General features: G+C 45.3%; 1 protein-coding gene across 1 annotated transcript in view; it reads right to left on the bottom strand.

Moving 5' to 3' along the window:
* Positions 1-955: 955 nt before the first annotated feature.
* The window catches only part of LOC119402350 (chorion peroxidase), a 52,505-nt gene continuing 30,830 nt past the window's right edge, over positions 956-22,630 (bottom strand). The window contains exons 13-17 of the mRNA XM_037669497.2: positions 10,442-10,609; positions 6,750-6,952; positions 3,784-3,953; positions 1,870-1,972; positions 956-1,212 (exon numbers count right to left, since the gene is read on the bottom strand). Of these exons, the coding sequence (XP_037525425.1) occupies positions 1,131-1,212; positions 1,870-1,972; positions 3,784-3,953; positions 6,750-6,952; positions 10,442-10,609 (726 nt within the window). The 3' untranslated portion in view covers positions 956-1,130. The remainder of the gene's footprint in view (positions 1,213-1,869; positions 1,973-3,783; positions 3,954-6,749; positions 6,953-10,441; positions 10,610-22,630) is intronic.

Below are 22,630 nucleotides of genomic sequence, written 5' to 3'. Positions count from 1 at the left end.
CCCAACGGGACGGTAAGCGCACACTTTAGCTCCAAGAGTGTCTTCACGGAACTCACGGCCTTTTGCGTGCGCGATAAGGACGTACATACACTGAAGGAAGCGACGCGATAACTGACGCTGAACGATCGACCGTGAGGCACTTGTGCAACGAGCACGATTCTTGGAAGTGCCGCTAAGACATACGGACGAGTACCACAACATTTCCTGACACGTTTCCGCGCGAACCCGACCCAGACCGTTTTGCGATGTGTCCCCTCTTGATCGACGTCCTCGTCGAATGTTCTTGTCGTGAGAAAGATACGGCGGGGCTTGCATCACGCGGTATTGGCGCGTCTTGAGCGTATTACGACGCTTCATGCTTGGCTCCTATAATAACCCTATTGGAAAGTTAGACTTGTTGACAGATGCACGAATAGTGAAGTCAACTTCATTATCTCAAAGAGAGAGAGAGAGAGCGAAAGCGAGGCCTCTCAACGCATTCAGAGGAGTCGCTATAGTCTCGGTGACCTTCCAGCATTTTGTTACTTCTCAATGTGACTGTTATTCCCGCATCCGTACTTAAGGTGTCCGTCTCACAATCGCATTCACTGAAACAACTATAAATCTTAGCGTTGATGTTATGATTGCTCCCATTATTAAAGCTGAGCGAAGGTAACGTAAAGTACGTCTCAATTAAAAGAAAGTTGCTGTGCAAATGTCTTTTTCTATCCACCACCATTCTTTGTTTCCAGAATGAATCGTAATCTTGATTAAGCAACGGAGTTTCATTCGCCTGCGTCAGTGGAATAGGTGTTGAATTCGATTGGGCGCAGGTAATGGCGAAGAAATGTTTGCATGCTGGCAATGTACGACGGGAAGAAAGGATGAAGCCTTTATTTTTTTGCGCCGTCTCCAATATTGCACGTGAAGCGCCAAATAAAACGAAATCCGCATTTATGTATAGAAGAGGACGTCATTTTTTTTTTCGTTTTGGCATTTAGTTTAATGAACACTTTACGACACAGGTCACATTTGAACAGCACGAGAAACACGGTTAAGAGACGCTGTATGAAACATGAGGGCACCGCGGTAGCGCAGAAAGGAAGGGTGCATGCCGCACTGACTCTTGGCACATGGCGGTGGCGGAATGTCTACGTCCAGACGGGCTCGTTCTGCCAGTTGTCAAGGTCGACCCGTGGGATGTCCTGGCCGTTGCAGTCGACCTTAGGATTCCTGTATGACAGGGAGAGAATGTTCCAAGGTTTGAGCTATAGTTGGTATTGGTTCATAATTCAAGAAACTTTTCAGCGCAAACTGAACGAGAACGAAGAACACGCAAAATGTGGCCCCCGTCCTGCTGTTTTGTCTGTTCTTCGTCCTCGTTCAATTTGCGTTGGGAGTTTTTTTTCAGTTCGGAAGTGTCAAGTTTTTTCAACGTTTGTAGAAAAAAAATATTAATTTTTAGTCAACATCGTGCACATTTTTTTGACGAAAGAGTAAGAAAATGTATCTAGACTCGGCCGTGGTGTGTCACGGACTATTTAACTTATCAAAACACGTTGTTGGACGAGTCGGTTCGTTCTAGAGCAAGTATGGTTACGACGCAGCCCAATGAGAAGAATTCATGACAGGAGAAAGGACTACGGCGGCGCGCTGCCAGTATGGAGGTGTGGTATCAATTCCCGGCCGTGGCGGTCTCATTTAAAAAGGAGGAGGGGCAAAAAAAAAAAAAAAAAACGCAGGTGTACTCTAGATGCACGTTAAACAGCCGCAAGAGCTTAATATTAATCCAAAGTCGCTCAATATGGCGTGCCTCATAATAATATCGTGGTTTTAGCACGTATAACCTCAACATTTATTTAAAGTTTTGAAATGCTTCCAAGTACTCACCAGTTTGCTTCCCTGATCATGGCGAGGGGTTGTACGTATTGCAGGTTTGTGTTATCACAAATGATGCGGGCCAAGCTTGCTTTGCGGATTTGCTCAACTTGAACTGAAAAAAAAAATAAGAAAAGAAAGCAAGTTGTGCATGGCGCGGTAAAGAAACAAGCTGTGAGAAGGAGCGGAGGTCGAGACATGATACAAGCGAAACACAATGACATCTAATGTAACGCTTATGCACGAACTGCGAAAGCACATTATTTTGTTTTGTTCGTATTCTGTTCGCTGCTAAGTGTGTGTGGCAAAGCAGCGTAAACAATGTTCATGGAATTAACTAGCACCCAACTCAAGCTGCAGCGTTTATGTTTGAAAGTTTAGAAAGTGTAGACAGCCCATGTTGTCTGCGTTATTGAAGCGGCTTTAATTTGAACGCGCGAAACTTTTTGCTATAAGTTAGTTGTAGACGACGTTATATATATAATGACCCGAGCAATCAAAAAGAATTTAACGGGTCACACGGGGCTCCCACTCAGAAACAGCATACGCTGGAAGTTGGTCAGTTATCTGTAGGTTTTCTAGACGACCCGAACAATGAGGAGAGTTAGAACATGCGACTCTCTGACGAGGTCTCTATCTGTGCTTGAGCAGCGCCGATAAAGGTGCATTTTTCAAAGTAAGCGCATCAGCGGGCACTCCCACCTTGAGCCGCATTGTGCGACACGCATGACGCGCATGACACGTATGCGCGACACGTAGCGTCCCTGTCGTGACGACCCTGAGAGGGCGCTGCTCGCGAGACAGCAGTCGTGCGGCATGTCGTACGATCTTCGCGCGGCACGAGGCGTGTTCGTGCGCCTCCAATTTAGCGTGTGCGTGTGTGAAGGAAACTTCCTTCCCGACAGGCCGGGGGGTAAGAGCTGCCTAATGAGCTTCTTTTTTTCTCCCTCGTCTCTTTTTTTCCGTAATTTCAGAGCACGAAATAAACGATTTTGCCTATTTGTATTCAAGCCGAAGCTCGAGGTGCTCGACGTTCAGCTGCTTGCAGCTGTTGCTCAAACGCTCTAGGCGTAAATATAGACATTTGCATAAGAGCTGCGGTTGGGTCATACCTGGAAAGCGTGACCAACAGTCGCAAAAGCGGACAAATTAGCTTTCCACCGTCAAAAGGCCGCAAGTTTCAAACGCAGCAGAGGAGGAACGCATACAGCGTTAGGAACTGGTCGTTCTATGACGGAAAACTGGCCCGAAAGAACAGAACACGTCCTCCGTGCATTAGCGTGAATAGACCGCAGCCGTGAAGTCAACCTCATTGATTCCAGGAAATGGCAGCCGAGATTTTGCGGGGACCACGTAATTTATTGTACAATGCAAAACAGTAACAAACCTGAACGCATAATGGTTCCGATGCCTCGTGACTGTATACGTGGTAGTAACAAAACCATCACATTTGGAAGTGGTTCGAAAAACTTTCATGGGGGCATCTGATAAGTCCAGTCGTGTTTATTTTTTTATTTTGTTTGTTTGGTTATTGTAATGAACAAGTATTATAACGTACCAGATGCCTTAACACAGACGGGTGCACATGCTAAGAACCACGTGTAGTGCTGGTCATGCTGCCCCTTTGAACACAGCCGTTCGATTCCTTAGTGAAGAAATCGGCAACCAAAAAGGCAGCCACTCAACAGGGGAACAGGAGTTGTCGCTGTACTGTCTTCTCTTTGTCGCTGATTTTTTTTTTTTACTTGCGAGCCAGGAATTACCGCAAGACTATATGAGGGTGGTTACTGGATCGACATAATAAAGTTGCACCCGCGGATCTATTGCCCTCGTAAAGCTATAATCATAAATAACCGATATGGCGATCCGAAGCAAAAGTAATAAAAGCAAAGAAATTCAAAAGCAAAGTGCCTCATTTGCCCATACCTTCGTTGAAAGACGACTCCAGTCCTCCATTCTCGTACCAGAAACGGTCTCCGTTCTTCATTCTTCGGAACTGCTCACCAACAATACAGGCGAAAGTAGGACCCAGAGTGCCACCGGGCACCGATCGCTCGTTCACACCCGCAGGGAACAGGTCGATGTCATCGGGGTATCTGCGGCGCGGTACATGTGGGTTCAGACCTCGAAAGTACACTTGAGAAAAAAAAAACGGCAGTCTTCGAAAGGTAGTGTTCACTTAACCTATTGTCAATAACAACCGAAAATTTAGGAAAGTTCTGCACTGGGCTAGTTCGTTATACATACTAAAGCTAATCTGCAAAAAAAAAAAGTCATATCCACGAAGTGAATGATGATTTAAGAATGATCTACGGCAATCAGTGAATTTGTTGGTGTGTTTAACGAAACAAAGCGGACCGATATTTGTTTTGTCAAACACACCAACAAATTCACTGATTGCCGTACAAGTGCGGTTTATAAGGTCCCTTTCAGCTGCCGCCGCTTCTACGTAGGACAGACGGGCCGCTGCATTAACCAGAGATTATTGGAACATAAGAGATCGCTAACCAGAGGCTCACCTTTTAATCTATCTTTACATTGTTGAGATCGTAAGTGCACGCCAAAATTCGATGAATGTGCAGTGTTCTACCGGCATAGAAATGAAGAAACGCGCCTGATGAGTGAGGCATGGCATATCAAGAATAGTGGTAGCGCATGCGTGAGCGAACCGTCGATTAACTTGCATAAAGATGAAATCAAATGCCTGAACAGTTACATTTCACGTAGACCCCCACGCGTGCCGGATTGATAGGTTCGTCTATTGCATGGGCATGCGCAGATAAGTTTTCGTGCCTTCTTTCCTTTCGCCGTAGTGCATCTCTTCAGTTGTTTGTCGGCGTTTGTGGTGTCCTGACTTCTTTCTTGTGGCCGTGCTTGCACGCCCTGTGTTTTTATAATGGATTCATTGTGGTCCTGTCCTGTTTGGTTCTCTGCTCTTTTGTCTACGTTTTTCGCGCTACGACCGCAATGAGCATGTTAACTGCTGTCCGATTCGAGGAGAAAGAATGTTTAGAGGTGCGCCAGCTAACTTAGTTCGGTCCTTTCCGCGCTGTCGTGGTGTAAGTTAACTTTTAGTTTTTCAGGGCGAAATGTTTCGGGGTTTGAAGGCACAATAGAATGCAGTTTGGTTCTGCGGGCAGAGCCTATCCTGAATTCTTAGGTTGTCACAGGTAACGAGGTTGACTTCCAGTGGGTGCCTGATCATTAGGGATCAGTGGCAATGATTCCGCAGATAACACTGCTCGCGCATCACATCAAGAATCAGCCAGCGTTCCAGTTCCACTTTCTAGGCCAGACACTGCAAGACAGCTTGGAAACCTGGCACGTATCTCTCACTGACTGTGTCAATTAAACTCCTCACTGCAACTCCGACCTCCATCTGGAATTCATCGTCGCCAAGCTTCGCTTCTCTGTTAGCTTTGGTTGCGTGTTGCCTTCACGAAGGCATATACAACGTTAATTGGAATGACCAACGATGTGGCATGCGATGTGTGTGGCCCCGAGGAAAACATTGGCCACCTGTTATTCCACGTTTGTCGATTTGCCTTGGATAGACAAGCAGTGTCTAACGCGCTGCGACTACTGTACGATCGGCCACTTTCCGTGCCAATGGCAAATGCTGCTAGAGCACCGCCTCCATTGCTCGTTGGCCCACAAAACAGTGAAGGCACGTTTGTGCTTCTAGAAGAGGACGAGCATGCGCGAACGCCTTTGACTTGTGCAGTCCCGCACGCGTCAGTGAATTCACCGCCTATTTTATTCCTCCCCTCCCTACTCTCTCTCTCTCATCTTTCTATTCCCCTTTGCCGATCCCCATATGTAGGGTAGCCAACTGGACGCTTTTCTGGTTAACCTCCTTGTCATCTGCCTTTCTATTTCCTTCCTTTCTTCCTTCCTTTAGGTTGTGACCGAACACGGGAAAAACAGCGCTAATGCATGTCAAACTCACGAGGTAATAAAGTACGAAATACAGAACATTTCCTATCAAGTTTATATAATTCATGCCTCGAGCAGTTTACACCACCTTTCCCCTTCCCAAGTACAGGGTAACCAACCGGAGGGTTATCTTTGGTTAACCTGCCTGCCTTTCCTTTATCTCTCTCTCTGTCGTGATGCCCCGAACATCGGGAGATGCCACTATATTGAGAACACAGCTACAGGGATAGTGAGGTCCCAGTAGAATTAGGGGGCTTTATATAACGAAAACAAAAAATTCACGTTCTGCTTGTGCCAGCTAACGGCTTGGATACTAGCAAAACCTAAGCAGGATTAGGCTCACCGAGTACAAAAGACGTTTGCACTCCCTAATTTAAATCTATCTAAAGTATGCTATCGGGCACAAGTGCGGTACTTTGTCGCAATGTTTAATTCGCCAAAAGGTGCAAAGTACCGCAGCTGCGCGAACATTAAACTACGAAAGCCCCGCAAAGGCTTCGGTGAGAGGATGGTTACGCACTAAAGCTACGTAGCCTCGATGAAACCTTTGGCGACGGACCATTACAGAGAGTCTATTTCGGCGCAATTGTCAGCTGTACTGGATGGACCTGATGGTTTGTGATAGACGTCGTGTCTTTGTACATAGCACTTTCCTATCAATCTGTTCAGTCAAGGCTGAGGAGTAGGGCTTCTCTTTACATGCTACTGCGGTTACATTTGCCTATACCATTGCTAAATAAGTTTACAACATGCGGAGTTGTAATATGTGGTGATCAAATTCACTTCTATATATAGTTCTGTTTTACATTCGTATTTTGGCTCGACAGCTGTCTTGCCCCATTGAAAACGTCTGCCCTTCTTCAAGACCAAACTTAAAATTCATGCTTGCTCTAATCAAATGACGATGTGTTTGGTACGACACTAGGTTTTCGTGAAAGACGAAAGGGTATGCCTACCTGTAGACTCGTGCGAATGCTTGCGCCGACTCAGGTGTCATGATCTCGGCGAGTTGCGAGAAATCGGTGATTTTCGCCATGCCGCAGTACTCTCGCCAGTCGTTGTAGCTGGGTATACCGTGGTCGCGGCCTCGCTGGATGTTCAGAGCCACAAGGTCCATGCCGAAACCTTGGCCCAGAGGCTCGTACAGGTGGTTCGTCAACTGCACACGCCGCCAGTGCGCCATGAATTTCTTTCTTTTTGTCCTTTTTTTTAGGCCAAGGGGGTGGCATCGACAAGATTTCGTGTCCATTACAGCATAATGTACTTATCTCTTGATTGTGACCTTTGACATCTATTTTAGAGGCGATTGAAAATTATAGATTCGGCGTTTTTACTTCTAGATATCTTATTCTATCGTTAACAGCACAAACTGAACTTGACTTACGTTGGAAATTGAGATGCATAATGAAGCATTAGCAAAATTTTGCTAATGCTTCAATTATTATTTTGACGGATTATCTCTATAGCGCACACATCACAATATACGAAATGAAAAAAAAAATGAAGCCACTGATTTCACTAAGCACATCCAGTTATGACAAACTTTGACGTTGTAACACCAATATTGAAATAACGGCTCTCAGACTTGCGGCAAGTGTGCACAGTTGTTCCATTTACATTTTTTTAAACAAAACAACATTCTTGTTTAATTTTTTTTACATCAGTGCTCAAAATGACTGGAATGCCATTGCAAGTATTCGAAATCCTTTTGGACGTATATCTCGGAAGTGGTGTCATCTTCGGAATGTATTCTAAGTGAATGGTACTTTCGTAGTCACCGGCTACAGTTTGGAAATTGCAGTAAGTGTCACGAGGTACTTTTTAACGAGTGTAACTTGACAAAACTATGTTAATCCCTCAATTATTCACGACCTCTCGTGACAATAACGTACGCTTCGGATCGCAGTCTGGTTCAGGAATGTAGAATTACGGCAGATAATACGGGTGATTTTCTTTTAAAAAACACCCTGTAGATAATAAAAAGACACCCTTTAGATAAAAGAACACTATGTGGCTCAATCGCTCAGAAGCTTGAGACAACCGCGACAGCGTGGCTTCCAGGAATCGCCTCCTGAGATTACACATCGCGTGGCGGAAAACCTCTTAGTGTGGTGCGTTAGAGACAGCGGCTGAAGTGGAGGTGCAGCCCCGGGACCGACGAAAAAAATAAAAAATAAAACTGGCTGCTTATGCAAGGGACCGCACTCGACCACTGGGTTCCCCTCGCCGCATTTCAATAAAATGCGTAAGCGCAATTTTTAATATCAGTGAAAAATACAGTGAAGGCAGGGAAATGCGTAAGCGCTCTTAGGAATGGAACTGCCACCGTATAACAAGCGATGGAGTGAAAACTTTGTCACGCGTGTTTAACAGTGATCGCTTTAACACTGCAAGAGCCGTCGGGCCAGATAAGATAGCTCTTTTTCCCATAATGATGACGTCGAGGCATGGGAAAAGAAACTATTGACCGTCATCGGGCCTCTCGAATGTGATACGAAGGTGGTTTCACAACCTATTCCGACGATCGTACGACCATAAATTGAGTCCGCCGTGTAGATCACTCCAAACGTTCCGCTGACATTCCGTTTTTTTTTCCCCCTCTCGTTTTATGATCAGGCAACAGCTAGACACGCTATACTCCCGGTTGAGACGCCTCGGCAAAATCATTTCGCAGCACTTGGCAAATTTTATACCCCAGCACAATATCACACTTTAGTAGCTGTTGCTGCAGTAAGCGGAAAAGTAACTCGGCGTTTCAGAGCCGCACTCGATGCGTTTTGCGTTTGACTCGTACTTCTCCTTTCTACCTAAATACGAATAAAAAAAACGCTGCTTGTGAATAAGCTTGTAGGCCGTTTATAAGGTGAGCACTATTGAAAAAAGAAATTCAGGAGCCCTTCCCCTGTCTGAAAAAGGGGGGAAGCGTTGTTTGACGCGTGTGCCTGCCTGACCTACCACTTTCTTTTCTTTCTTTGTTTACTTCTTTGATTTTTTATTTACTTATTTATTTCTGCATTTGGTGCGTAGCGCTTACCTGTTTATTTCGCGCTGTACCCAAGAAAATAGCAATTTCCACCTTTTCTTTCACTTTGCAGCCTAAAACTAGGCGGCAGCCACAGCGGCGCTACTTCGACAAGATAAGCGAACGAGTTTTTTACACTTCTTTCGAGTTTAAGAAAGAAACGCAGGGCTTAAAGTCAGGGGGGGGGGGCTTTCCATTTCTTAAGGAGGGTATGTATGTATGTATGTATGTATGTATGTATGTATGTATGTATGTATGTATGTATGTATGTATGTATGTATGTATGTATGTATGTATGTATGTATGTATGTATGTACGTATGTATGTATGTATGTATGTATGTATGTATGTATGTATGTATGTATGTATGTATGTATGTATGTATGTATGTATGTATGTATACAGGTCGCCGCCCTCTGAGCCCCCCCCCCCCCTCCAATGAAGGGAGACTTTAAGCCCTGATGATACGGATACGCACTAAACACCAAACGCGAAGGATAAGCGGTCCAATTGAGTATATGAGACGGCTTGCCATTTTTCCTAATCGTATTCGACAGAGACGCACCTTTTTTGAAATTCCGTCACGAGAGCTTCCGGTCTGACGTAACACAGCTGCCGGATCTCCTGCGCGCCCGGCGAGCTCAGTTTTGATATCGCCTGGATCGGGGCCTTGAATTTCGATGATTAAATATCAAATTACGTATGTTTTCTGGGATTCTTTAAAAATGAGCATGCCATAAATTGTCAAGTCCTACAACTTTTCCATGAAAACAACTGCCCTCAAGTTAATAATTAAAAGGGTAATTGACGAGTTTATGTTAATTACTCGTGTCAGTGTAACTTTAGGTGCCGCACCGTTTTTCCGCCCGCCTCGTCGTAGAGTTCGTTTCAGAGGACGACGGGGGCCTGATGGTCATAGCATTTTTATAAAAAACCTATATTTCTGAAGAAAAAAAACCACACACACACACACACACACACACACACACACACACACACACACACACACACACACACACACACACACACACACACACACACACACACACACACAACACACACACACACATATATATATATATATATATATATATATATATATATATATATATATATATATATATGACGAGCGAGGGCTTTTCGGAAAGAGACTGTCAGAAGGGCAGCGTGCACAACAATGGCAACAAGAAAATAATGTTATTTTATTTGTGGTCACATAGAGCGCAAAGCAAACAAGAAACAAGTAAGTTGCATGTGAATGCATTTTATCGCCTCTAGAAACCACGGTTTCTCATGGTCGACACAGATAACGATTTCGTTAAACATCGCATCCGAGAGCGAGCTCCAAGTTTGCGCAACATATCGAACATTGGGATTATTATGGTGATATTCACTCGTGTAGGAGCCTATGAAGCTTCTTAATCGCGTACGAAACTCCAGCTTGTCTACTTGTAACCAGTGCAAGTGCAGAAGACTCGCTTTATAGACCAGCGTTTCCATACGTACGTACATGCGTATCCTTACTTAGATCTATGTGCAGTACCGCTGATACAAACCATAAAAAAGGCTACTCAAATATGTTTTTCTTTTTCTCTATATCGCAAGAAAGAACGCACTGTTCCATACCTGCTCGGTGACAAAGCGATCGTAGGTCTGAGCCGGCTGGCTGATGAGACCACGATAGAACCGATCGAGGTTTCCGGGCGCGTAAATTTCTGCGGGGTTGAAGAATTGCGTCGCCAATGGGATCCGCTTGTGTACGGAGCCATCCTCGTTGATCAGCTCGATGTTTCCCTGGAACAGAAAGTGTGCCATTCAAGAACTGCTAAGAGAACACTCGCTGAAGGATAAACCAGGCCATGAGGGCAAAGCAACTGGAACAGTCCAGCAGCAATATTTTCTGCATATTTTCTGCTTAGTCAGACACGTACGGAGGCGCGATAGACTTCCACCTTGGCCCAAATGCGGCAACAGCTTCAATGTACATGTATGTTTCTGGACGTTTGTTTAAGATTACACACGATGCAGGTATTTAACGATAACACTCAAATGGCAAGTGGCCTGGTGCAGCCATACTTGAGTTTTATATGAAGCTCGAAAAACATTTTTTTCGATATTTCTTCATTGAGCAATATAAAAGGGGTATATGAAATAGAACAGCCTGAACATTCCCCCCCCCCCCCCCCCCCCCCCCCCCCCAAATGCGGTGTATTGAGGTAAAGTAAATGGAACTCGTGCAGTTATAACTGAAGTGAGTGGTACGATAGTTCATGCAATACAACGTATGCAATATTTTTTTAGTGGCATGAAGCGCTCATTTATCGCACAGAATGAGGAGGATGAAAGGAAGGAGAGGCAGGGTAGACCCTACACTGGGGAGAAGGGATGAAAAGGAAGAAGAGGGAAGAAGGTGCTATGAGGATGGAACATGTGCGCCTGCCCCTTGCTCACCTACCAGCGATCGCTGAGCCCGTTCAAATGAAAAAAACAGTATCAATGCCCGCGTCGTCTTGCTGGCTTGCGACGCGTAGGGCCGCAGCCCGATGATACTTTCTTCTGAAAACGAACTGTCGTCTAGTTGGTTCAACGCAGTGCGAAGAACGTTGCGTTCGATCACAAGGCGATCACAAAAACACAGTATGCATTCCCTCGTTTCGTCACGGTTGCAGGAGTCGCACGTGGAAGCGCCTCACATTTCTATGCGAAATTAGTGTGCTTTGGCGGAATCCACTCTTAACCACAGGCGGCCCACTGAAATTGCGTCACGGCAGGACAGGCGCGATGGAATTTGCAGCTTTCTCGATGGGTGTAGTTTACGTAGGCGACAGTTCCAGACACTGAGGTCGCTCAACCAAGTTTGCGGCATTGTGTCAGCGAGCGAGTGAAGGCCCCTTGCAGCGTCTGTTCTCGACAAGGGTATTGGGACTGTCTGTTCGTCCTCGAGGATGGACCGGGCAGCGTCATCAGCGAGGTCGTCACCAACAATGTCACAATATCTCCGGTAGCCATTGGAATACGACGTCATGTCCCTTTGACAATGCTTGATGAAGGACTTCTCTCGTTTTGTTCACTTACTGTTCGTGCGCCCTGCGTTGTAACGCAGGTCGCTTTTTGCGGCGCTAAGGCATCCCTCCAGTCTGCACTCACACTGTATGTACATCGACACAACACGAGCGCTGATAAGCTGCGGACTTCCGACAAGAACACAAGATCTCTGCTACTGTGCCAGGATGCACAGCATTAGCATCTAAAACGTGTACGACAGATAAATTATTCTTACCAACAAACTCATTATCTCTAGCGTTCTCGGCGAAATTTTATTAATTATGAATGTGAATTGTCAATTTCGTGATTACTTTTCTTTGTAACTAGATATGCCACCATAATGAGTTGTTGGTGGTAACTAATTAAACGTATGACTTGCAAGTTCCTCGTGGAATCACGCCAAATGAGTAGCGGTTGCAGCCTGATCAGCACTTTCACCTGAGGTCGCTTTCACGAAATGCTTGTCAAAACACTGAAGAGATCACATACGTGGGAAGTTCGTTATAGTTTGTGGGAAGTTAAGGGGAACTTCAGCACTACATGGACAATTTCTAATGATCTTAAGAACGTGTGGTGCGTTGTTGTGGCCAGCAAAACGCCATTAAAAAATAATGAAACTTTTAGAAACGTATAAAATGTGCGCATTTCACCAGCACATCTACCATCGTAGGAGCTTAAAAATTAGAAGGAAACATATAAAAACCACATTTTCTTGTGCTTTAGAACCACCACCATGACAGGTACACTCTAAGAAAAAAGAGAGTCAAAAGAGGGTCATGGAACCGTGACTCTCCTCGGGTGTCCATCTGACCCCTTTTGGAAGGTACAGGCAGAAAAAAAGAGTTCGCATTTGGGAAGGAGTCACTGGACCCTCCTGAAGCGCGTTTCGATTGGCTTCGGTATACGGAAGAGCCGCCGTATACGCCATACATATCGCACGCTCGCCCTTTGGCGCCGTTGTGGCGCATTGCTCGGCGACGCAGACGGGGTTGGCGCCGGGGTGGCGCGCCGCTCTCCTCTCTCAGTCGTCTCAGTCTCCTGGTCTATTGGAATGCGTTGCGTGGATGAGTTGGTTGCGCGTCTTCGGTGGTATTGACGCCGGCTCCGTGCACGAAGTGACGCTTGGAGGGCGGAATATTCATGGAGCTGTGGATACGGACAACGGGCGCCAGTTAACGGTGAGTGTACTGCTTTCGTAGGCACTAATTATACAGCTTTAGCTGGGCGTCTGCAGCAGCTCTGCGGAAGTTATCTGCCAGCCATTTCCAACAGCAGCCTGTGCCCGCGGGGCTGTTGCGGATGGCCAACTATAGCTGTCAGTTAACGAGTTCCCACCGTTATGCGCGTTGCTGTACAAGCTCCCATAAAGTGAGCGATGCAAACAATAATCGAGAGTCATTTCTTGCTGATCGCACGTCGTGTCTGCACTACTGAAGGTGCAAGATGTCGTTTTGAGAAGCACTTAAGTCTACTTCATCATAACATTTCTATCTACCTTGAGTGTGCAGCGTGCTTCCACGCGTGGGAACGTGAAAAAAAAGAGCCTGTGTACAGAACCCTTAGACGCACTATATGTAATGGTTTTTGTTGGCTTAAAGACGGTAGTTTGAGGTGCAGATATAGTACGGTGGCTTCCAGAAAGTATGCGGTAGTCATTAAAGTTGGACACGCCTCGCCGGTGAAAGTGAAAAAGCTCTAGACTTTCGACGGCGCGCGTTGTTGCGGCCGCCGGCGTGCACTCTTTTCCCTCGTTTCTGTTTGCTGTTTTCGTGGTTTGCATACAGTGCGATGACGTTGGGCGCTATAACAGAATCGAGTGAGTGTACGTGATTGTGGGAGTTATGTGCGCTAATTCTAGCATATGACATGTCTGATCTCGACGTAGACGGCGTACGCACGCGCTGGGTGTCGTTCGGGCCCTAGTACTCGCATCTGTTTATCTGAGTATTTAAGGATGGGTTACGTTTGTAAAACGTGCGGTCAATAACCGCTCACGGCATGCCTCTGGCTGCCGGAGGATGTGCTTTGTTGTTTTGTTGTTAGCCTTTATTATGTCTGTGTGAACCACTTATATTGTGTAGGTTGTGCAAACGTTTACTGCAATTTCATTTTCTCATCATAATATCACGTTCTGCTTTTCAGATACCGTTTTTCATGGTGCTCACGCTGGACAGGAGCGACAACCTAGCAAGCCACAAGTCTGATGCTTCCAGCCGTCACCACTTTTTGATTTATTCTTAATCACAAGGAATAAATATGGAAACATGATGGCGATTTCTGCTGTTCATTTAGCACCATATGACACTGTGCACATCACAGTCACACATTTATTTGGCTATACTCATAGAAGCATGTAAATGAGGAATACCCAAACTTCTTAATTGGAAATCACAGACCATCTTTTCGCGCTTTCTATATAACTTTGTTGGAAAATATGTGTTGTTTTGACGAGTTTTTTAAAAATAATTATAAAACTGAACTATTCTTTTTTTACAGTCGCTGGGCAGAACGGCAAGTATTATTGGACTTGCTTAAAATGAATACTCCACTATTTTCAACAGTAGTCGCGCAAAAATAGAGCAAGGATCAAATGAGTAGCTTAAAATACTTGTGGAGTCGCTTGATGCTTTGGTGTGGGTCCCTTGACCCCCCTAGGAGCGTTACCGGCAAGAGTCGTCTGACTCCCTATGAGTGATAACGTGATCCTCCCGATGAGAGTCTTTGCACTCTTCCTAGAGGGTCAGGGGACTCTCCTAGAGCGAGCCGACCCTGACCCACCAAGAGAGTCACCGTGACTATTTAAAGAGAGTCGTATACGTGGCAAGTCAGAACTCTCCGAAAAGAGTCACGCATACTCTTTTTTTTCTTAGAGTGTAGTTGGGGATATTTCCCGTTCTGCCTATCTGCGTGCTTTGCACTAATGTGTATTCCATATTTCATCTGTTATTAAATGACATGCGATATATATTGTCGGCTATTTGGCGCTATTCGTAAAACTGTAGTAGTTAACTGTTATTATCAGAAACGTAAAATATATCGACGTAATTAGTAAAACTGCACGTGACAACGCCTGATGTCACCAGTAGTTTTACTAATAGCAAATATTATCGCCCGTTCTAAGTGCTCAAGTTTATAAAAGCAGCACCTTTAAAGCGGGCGCTGCCTTTACGCTGTTCTTACCTGTGCGTTAACTGTATGCTAACGGTGTTCTAACCCGTTACGGTGTCACGCTACTAAGCTCGACTGCGTGGGTTCAATTCCCGGCCATGGCGGTCGCATGTCGATGGGGGCAAAATGCAAGAACACTGCGGTGTACTTTGAGTTAGGTTACGTTAGTGTGCCCCAGGTGGTCTAAATTAAACCGTACAACAAATAGCGCGCTGTGTTGAACACCGGCATGAATTACGACTAACTCGGCCAATCTTCTACACTTGTGCACGATAATGTGGAGTACCCACTACGGCGTGCCTCATAATTGTGTCGTAATTTTGGCGCATAAAATCGCAGAATTGAACTTATTGTCCTAACTGTGTTGTAAATTCGTGCTTCAACATTAGGACAGTAATTCTTTACTTTAAATTTTGTCGAAGTTCAATCGTTCAATGTCATCGACCAAAAATTGCTGGTGCCTACTCTACTATGGGCAACATTTATTTGGTTTTTATGGAGCAAAATTGCCCCTTTTAATGACGGTGATGATAGTTGACATACCCAGTACATTAGAAAAGGAAGCAGTCACTGACGGCTAAAACCAGATTCCAACATCCCTGACGTTATAGTGCTGGTGCCTACTCTACTATGGGCAACATATGTATTTGGTTTTTATGGAGCGAAATTGCCCCTTTTAATGACGGTGATGATAGTTGACATACCCAGTACATTAGAAAAGGAAGCAGTCACTGACGGCTAAACCCAGGTTCCAACATCCCTGACGTTACCGTGCTGGTGCCTACTCTACTATGGGCAACATATGTATTTGGTTTTTATGGAGCGAAATTGCCCCTTTTAATGACGGTGATGATAGTTGACATACCCAGTACATTAGAAAAGGAAGCAGTCACTGACGGCTAAACCCAGATTCCAACATCCCTGACGTTACCGTGCTGGTGCCTACTCTACTATGGGCAACATATGTATTTGGTTTTTATGGAGCGAAACTGCCCCTTTTAATGACGGTGATGATAGTTGACATACCCAGTACATTAGAAAAGGAAGCAGTCACTGACGGCTAAAACCAGATTCCAACATCCCTGACGTTACCGTGCTGGTGCCTACTCTACTATGGGCAACATATGTATTTGGTTTTTATGGAGCGAAATTGCCCCTTTTAATGACGGTGATGATAGTTGACAAACCCAGTACATTAGAAAAGGAAGCAGTCACTGACGGCTAAACCCAGATTCCAACATCCCTGACGTTACCGTGCTGGTGCCTACTCTACTATGGGCAACATATGTATTTGGTTTTTATGGAGCGAAATTGCCCCTTTTAATGACGGTGATGATAGTTGACATACCCAGTACATTAGAAAAGGAAGCAGTCACTGACGGCTAAACCCAGATTCCAACATCCCTGACGTTACCGTGCTGGTGCCTACTCTACTATGGGCAACATATGTATTTGGTTTTTATGGAGCGAGATTGCCCCTTTTAATGACGGTGATGATAGTTGACATACCCAGTACATTAGAAAAGGAAGCAGTCACTGACGGCTAAACCCAGATTCCAACATCCCTGACGTTACCGTGCTGGTGCCTACTCTACTATGGGCAACATATGTATTTGGTTTTTATGGAGCGAAATTGCCCCTTTTAAGGACGGTGATGATAGTTGACATACCCAGTACATTAGAAAAGGAAGCAGTCACTGACGGCTAAAACCAGATTCCAACATCCCTGACGTTACCGTGCTGGTGCCTACTCTACTATGGGCAACATGTATTTGGTTTTTATGGAGCGAAATTGCCCCTTTTAATGACGGTGATGATAGTTGACATACCCAGTACATTAGAAAAGGAAGCAGTCACTGACGGCTAAACCCAGATTCCAACATCCCTGACGTTACCGTGCTGGTGCCTACTCTACTATGGGCAACATATGTATTTGGTTTTTATGGAGCGAAATTGCCCCTTTTAATGACGGTGATGATAGTTGACATACCCAGTACATTAGAAAAGGAAGCAGTCACTGACGGCTAAACCCAGATTCCAACATCCCTGACGTTACCGTGCTGGTGCCTACTCTACTATGGGCAACATATGTATTTGGTTTTTATGGAGCGAAATTGCCCCTTTTAATGACGGTGATGATAGTTGACATACCCAGTACATTAGAAAAGCAAGCAGTCACTGACGTCTAAACCCAGATTCCAACATCCCTGACGTTACCGTGCTGGTGCCTACTCTACTATGGGCAACATATGTATTTGGTTTTTATGGAGCGAAATTGCCCCTTTTAATGACGGTGATGATAGTTGACATACCCAGTACATTAGAAAAGGAAGCAGTCACTGACGGCTAAAACCAGATTCCAACATCCCTGACGTTACCGTGCTGGTGCCTACTCTACTATGGGCAACATATGTATTTGGTTTTTATGGAGCGAAATTGCCCCTTTTAATGACGGTGATGATAGTTGACATACCCAGTACATTAGAAAAGGAAGCAGTCACTGACGGCTAAACCCAGATTCCAACATCCCTGACGTTACCGTGCTGGTGCCTACTCTACTATGAGCAACATATGTATTTGGTTTTTATGGAGCGAAATTGCCCCTTTTAATGACGGTGATGATAGTTGACATACCCAGTACATTAGAAAAGGAAGCAGTCACTGACGGCTAAAACCAGATTCCAACATCCCTGACGTTACCGTGCTGGTGCCTACTCTACTATTGGCAACATGTATTTGGTTTTTATGGAGCGAAATTGCCCCTTTTAATGACGGTGATGATAGTTGACATACCCAGTACATTAGAAAAGGAAGCAGTCACTGACGGCTAAACCCAGATTCCAACATCCCTGACGTTACCGTGCTGGTGCCTACTCTACTACGGGCAACATGTATTTGGTTTTAAAGACGATAGTCTTTCTTGGGGAACTTAAACGCCGAAATTTTGGTCTGTCTTTCTGTCTGTCCTTCTGTCTGTCTTTCTGTTTGTCGGCACGTCCCTCGATTCAGCCACTCGGCCAAAGTTGAACCACTTGCCCAAGGGCCAGCCATCGTGAACGGCTGACTAGGTTCATACTTGTGTACATTGTTGACCAAAAAGCAAACATTACGCATATCTGAGGCGCAACATCACTAGGTAAGTATTAGACGGTGTGTTCCTTTAACAGAAAATACATAGATACGCAATTTTAAAGACCTTGATGGTATGCGTTTAACGGTGAGACTTAAAAGATTGCCACAGCTGAAGCGATCAGCGGTCCAAGCCGAGCAAGCGCGAGCGCCAACAACAACCGTCTTCGTCTTCTTCTTTCGCAGGCGTTCTTGTCTGCGCCCTACCATGTTACAAATCACTCCCCCGCGGAAAAGGAGCCATCCTGGCAACCTAAGGAACAGGTACAACTGGTGGGTCATAATGCGGCTTCAGTCGATCGACGTGAACAGTCTCGCGGCCGCGACGGCGGCGGTTCGTAGATGATTGAACAGGCTCAATCATATAGTTAACTGGGGATGCTTGACGTAGGACACGGTAGGGGCCTTCGTACTTAGGCAGTAGCTTTGTGGAAAGGCCAGGAGCGGAGGAGGGAACGCGAAGCCACACCAACGTTCCAGGCGAATACGACTGAGGAGGCAGGTTTTCGTCGTGACGGTCTTCCTGGCCCTACTCGCCCTACAATGTTACAACCCTAGTTTCTTAAGGTGAGCTGAAAATGCGACTGCGCTGAAACTTGTCTTCCTCCGTGCCCTCTGCACAAGCTCATGTTGTGTTTCGGTTTCGATTCAGTATTGCATTGTACGAATGACAGGGGGCGCCGCTCTGGCATTCCTGTTTTACCCAGGCGACGTGTAAAGTTTGTGGAGAGTACTCGTTGAGTGCGGACGTTTCTTCTCCTTCGGCGCATCGCGCCAAACAGCGTGTTCGGGCTGGCCGGCGTCCCCACCGGTCGCGTTGGTCACCGCCGGTCTTCGCCTGCCGCTGCGCCGGGACTACCAGCCCGCAACACAGCCATCATGATTCTCGACGTATTGCCAGATGGCCCATATCTCACGCAGCGCCTCTTCTATCGTCTTTAGACGACATTTGCAGCGAAGCACGCAGATACGCGGCCAATTTTTTATGGAGCGAAATTGCCCCTTTTAATGACGGTGATGATAGTTGACATACCCAGTACATTAGAAAAGGAAGCAGTCACTGACGGCTAAAACCAGATTCCAACATCCCTGACGTTACCGTGCTGGTGCCTACTCTACTATGGGCAACATGTATTTGGTTTTTATGGTGCGAAATTGCCCCTTTTAATGACGGTGATCATGGAGGAAGGAATACTAAGGAGAGGCCCTGACGTCACATTCGTGAAGCCTCCGCATCGCAAACACCCGCATCGCCTCCTAGCGAAGGCGCAGCGAAACATTTCGCGATTTCCGCCGCGACGTTTGCAAGCGCATGCGCGCATCGCGAAACTTTGCAGCCTTTTTTTTGTTTGTTTGCTTTTCGCCGTGCAAGCGGTGTAGGCGATTCACGCTTGCTGCTCTTTGTGTGTGCTTTAGGAAAGCTACGCAATGCCCAGCTGTTGCGTATACCCTGTGCAAATCGCGTGCACTGTGGACAGTACCGGGTATCACTTTTCATGTGTACGTATACGTTTGCTTCATTACTGATCACTAAGGCATGGTATTTGCGTGCGAAGCTCTCGGATGTGCGCTCTGTTGCTTGTTACTCATTCTGTCACAGGGAGCAGTCACTGACGGCTAAAACCAGATTCCAACATCCCTGACGTTACCGTGCTGGTGCCTACTCTACTATGGGCAACATATGTATTTGGTTTTTATGGAGCGAAATTGCCCCTTTTAATGACGGTGATGATAGTTGACATACCCAGTACATTAGAAAAGGAAGCAGTCACTGACGGCTAAACCCAGATTCCAACATCCCTGACGTTACCGTGCTGGTGCCTACTCTACTATGGGCAACATATGTATTTGGTTTTTATGGAGCGAAATTGCCCCTTTTAATGACGGTGATGATAGTTGACATACCCAGTACATTAGAAAAGGAAGCAGTCACTGACGGCTAAAACCAGATTCCAACATCCCTGACGTTACCGTGCTGGTGCCTACTCTACTATGGGCAACATATGTATTTGGTTTTTATGGAGCGAAATTGCCCCTTTTAATGACGGTGATGATAGTTGACATACCCAGTACATTAGAAAAGGAAGCAGTCACTGACGGCTAAAACCAGATTCCAACATCCCTGACGTTGCCGTGCTGGTGCCTACTCTACTATGGGGTGTGTCCAGATAAGATCGAACACGAGGTCCCGGTCAGCATTCCCGATTGCGATGAAATTTACTGTAGGTCTAGGCATTACACCCAGAACAATGGTTTCGCAGTTAGTTTTGCGAAAAAAATTTTGTTCGCCTGAAAAAAAAAATATATAAATTTTGGCCACAAAAAACGCTTTTCCTCCAATTTCGCGATTTCTGAATTTTGAGCGCACCTAGGAAAAAATCGGTGCACTTCTTCGTCACAATATTTATTCCCCTTAATGAACAAGTGAAATACAATCTTATGAGTCTATTATTTCCCTTGCTTGTCGAAGCACTTTTGAAGAAAAAAATCACAAACTTGGCAAATCGCACAAAATACATCTATTTCAGGAATTTATTGCTGCAAGCAAGTTAAAGTGAGGATAATGAAAATCGGTACATATTAACTTTGATACTTTCGCTCTTTTTTAAAATAATTTGCGTGGTTTTATCGCGCTCCGTTTTACTCGATAATTGGGCTGAAACGTAAGTGATTTACCAAAAACGCCGAACTTTGAAAATAATTTTCTCAAAAAGGCCATCTTTATTTTTTTTTTAAATCCCTCTGATTGAAGTCTAGGACGTCATCTACCATTGTGCAGAAAAAAACGTTGCATTATTTTGGTTGCTAACAAGTTATAGTGCGTCAAATGTGACCATGCCAGCCTAGCGGCCGCGTCGTTCGTTATGGGCTGAAACTCGGATATAAGTTGCTAAAAATGCTTGTACGTGACATAATCACAAATCAGCAGCTCTACACCAACAAATGCACAGCCCGGTGTCATGGTTAAGCAAGCTTTGTCTTGGGATCAGCCGCTTGACAAACCCGCAGCAACGGCCGCTCGATGCTGCGGGCACTCACATTACATGAGTACCGCTTCGACTGCGGATGAGCTCCGCTTGCGCGCCAAACTACGCTCAGAGGACAAACGAGAGAAGGAATGCATCACTGTGAAAGTTAAAGGCCGTTAAGTGCCAACAAATGTCATAGTATGCAACGAAAACTCTGCCGGCGATTTCCCAGTGAGCGCCTCCAGTAGCGCGCTCATGTGTTGCTTTCTCTCTTCGGATGGCCTAAATATAATTAGGTTCATTCTATGAGCAACATATGACGCAAAAGAAAGCCATTGACATCTAAAGAAAGCTGTCATACGTGCTTCCGATGGTCGAACAACTCAAACTGCAGTTGTTCATCTCGTGCCAGAACACTTGTGTCAGCCGGCTGTGAAAAGAAGTGTGTCCAAGTCCTTTACTTCATTAAAGAACCGCTTTTACAATACTGTATTGTTGGGCGTCCGCAGATAGAATATTCAACGCAAGTCGAGCGTTTATCACGATATTATGCGGCTTCGGGCATAACAGCAGGGGAAAAAAATACATCCGTGCTGTATTGAAGGAGCTCACTGGGAAATTGCCGGGAGAGTTTTCTTTGCATACTATGACATTTGTTGGCACTTAACGGCCTTTACCTTTCACAGTGATGCATTCCTTCTCTCGTTTGTCCTCTGAGCGTAGTTTGGCGCGCAAGCGGAGCTCATCCGCAGTCGAAGCGGTACTCATGTAATATGAGTGCCCGCAGCATCGAGCGGCCGTTGCTGCGGGTTTGTCAAGCGGCTGATCCCAAGACAAAGCTTGCTTAACCATGACATCGGGCTGCGCATTTGTTGATGTGGTGCTGCTGATTTGTGATTATGTCACGTACAAGTATTTTTAGCAACTTATGTCCGAGTTTCAGCCCATAACGAACAACGCGGCCGCTAGGCTGGCATGGTCACATTTGACGCACTATAACTTGTTAGCTACCAAAATAATGCAACGTTTTTTTCTGCACAATGGTAGATGACGTCCTTGACTTCAATCAGAGGGATTTTAAAAAAAAATTAAAAATGGCCTTTTTGAGAAAATCATTTTCAAAGTTCGGCGTTTTTGGTAAATCACTTACGTTTCAGCCAAATTATCGAGTAAAACAAAGCGCGATAAAACCACGCGAATTATTTTAAAAGAGAGCGAAAGTATCAAAGTTAATATGTACCGATTTTCATTATCCTCACTTTAACTTGCTTGCAGCAATAAATTCCTGAAATAGAGGTATTTCGTGCGATTTGCCAAGTTTGTGATTTTTTTCTTCAAAAGTTCTTCGACAAGCAAGGGAAATAATAGACTCATAAGATTGTATTTCACTTGTTCTTTAAGGGGAATAAATATTGTGACGAAGAAGTGCACCGTTTTTTTCCTAGGTGCGCTCAAATTACAGAAATCGCGAAATTGGCGGAAAAGCGTTTTTTGTGGCCAAAAT

Source organism: Rhipicephalus sanguineus, chromosome 1, assembly GCF_013339695.2.
Source record: "Rhipicephalus sanguineus isolate Rsan-2018 chromosome 1, BIME_Rsan_1.4, whole genome shotgun sequence".
Classification (NCBI taxonomy): Eukaryota; Metazoa; Arthropoda; class Arachnida; order Ixodida; family Ixodidae; genus Rhipicephalus; species Rhipicephalus sanguineus.
Note: the sequence above shows the minus strand (reverse complement) of the source record. Positions and strands in the feature narration are given on the sequence as shown.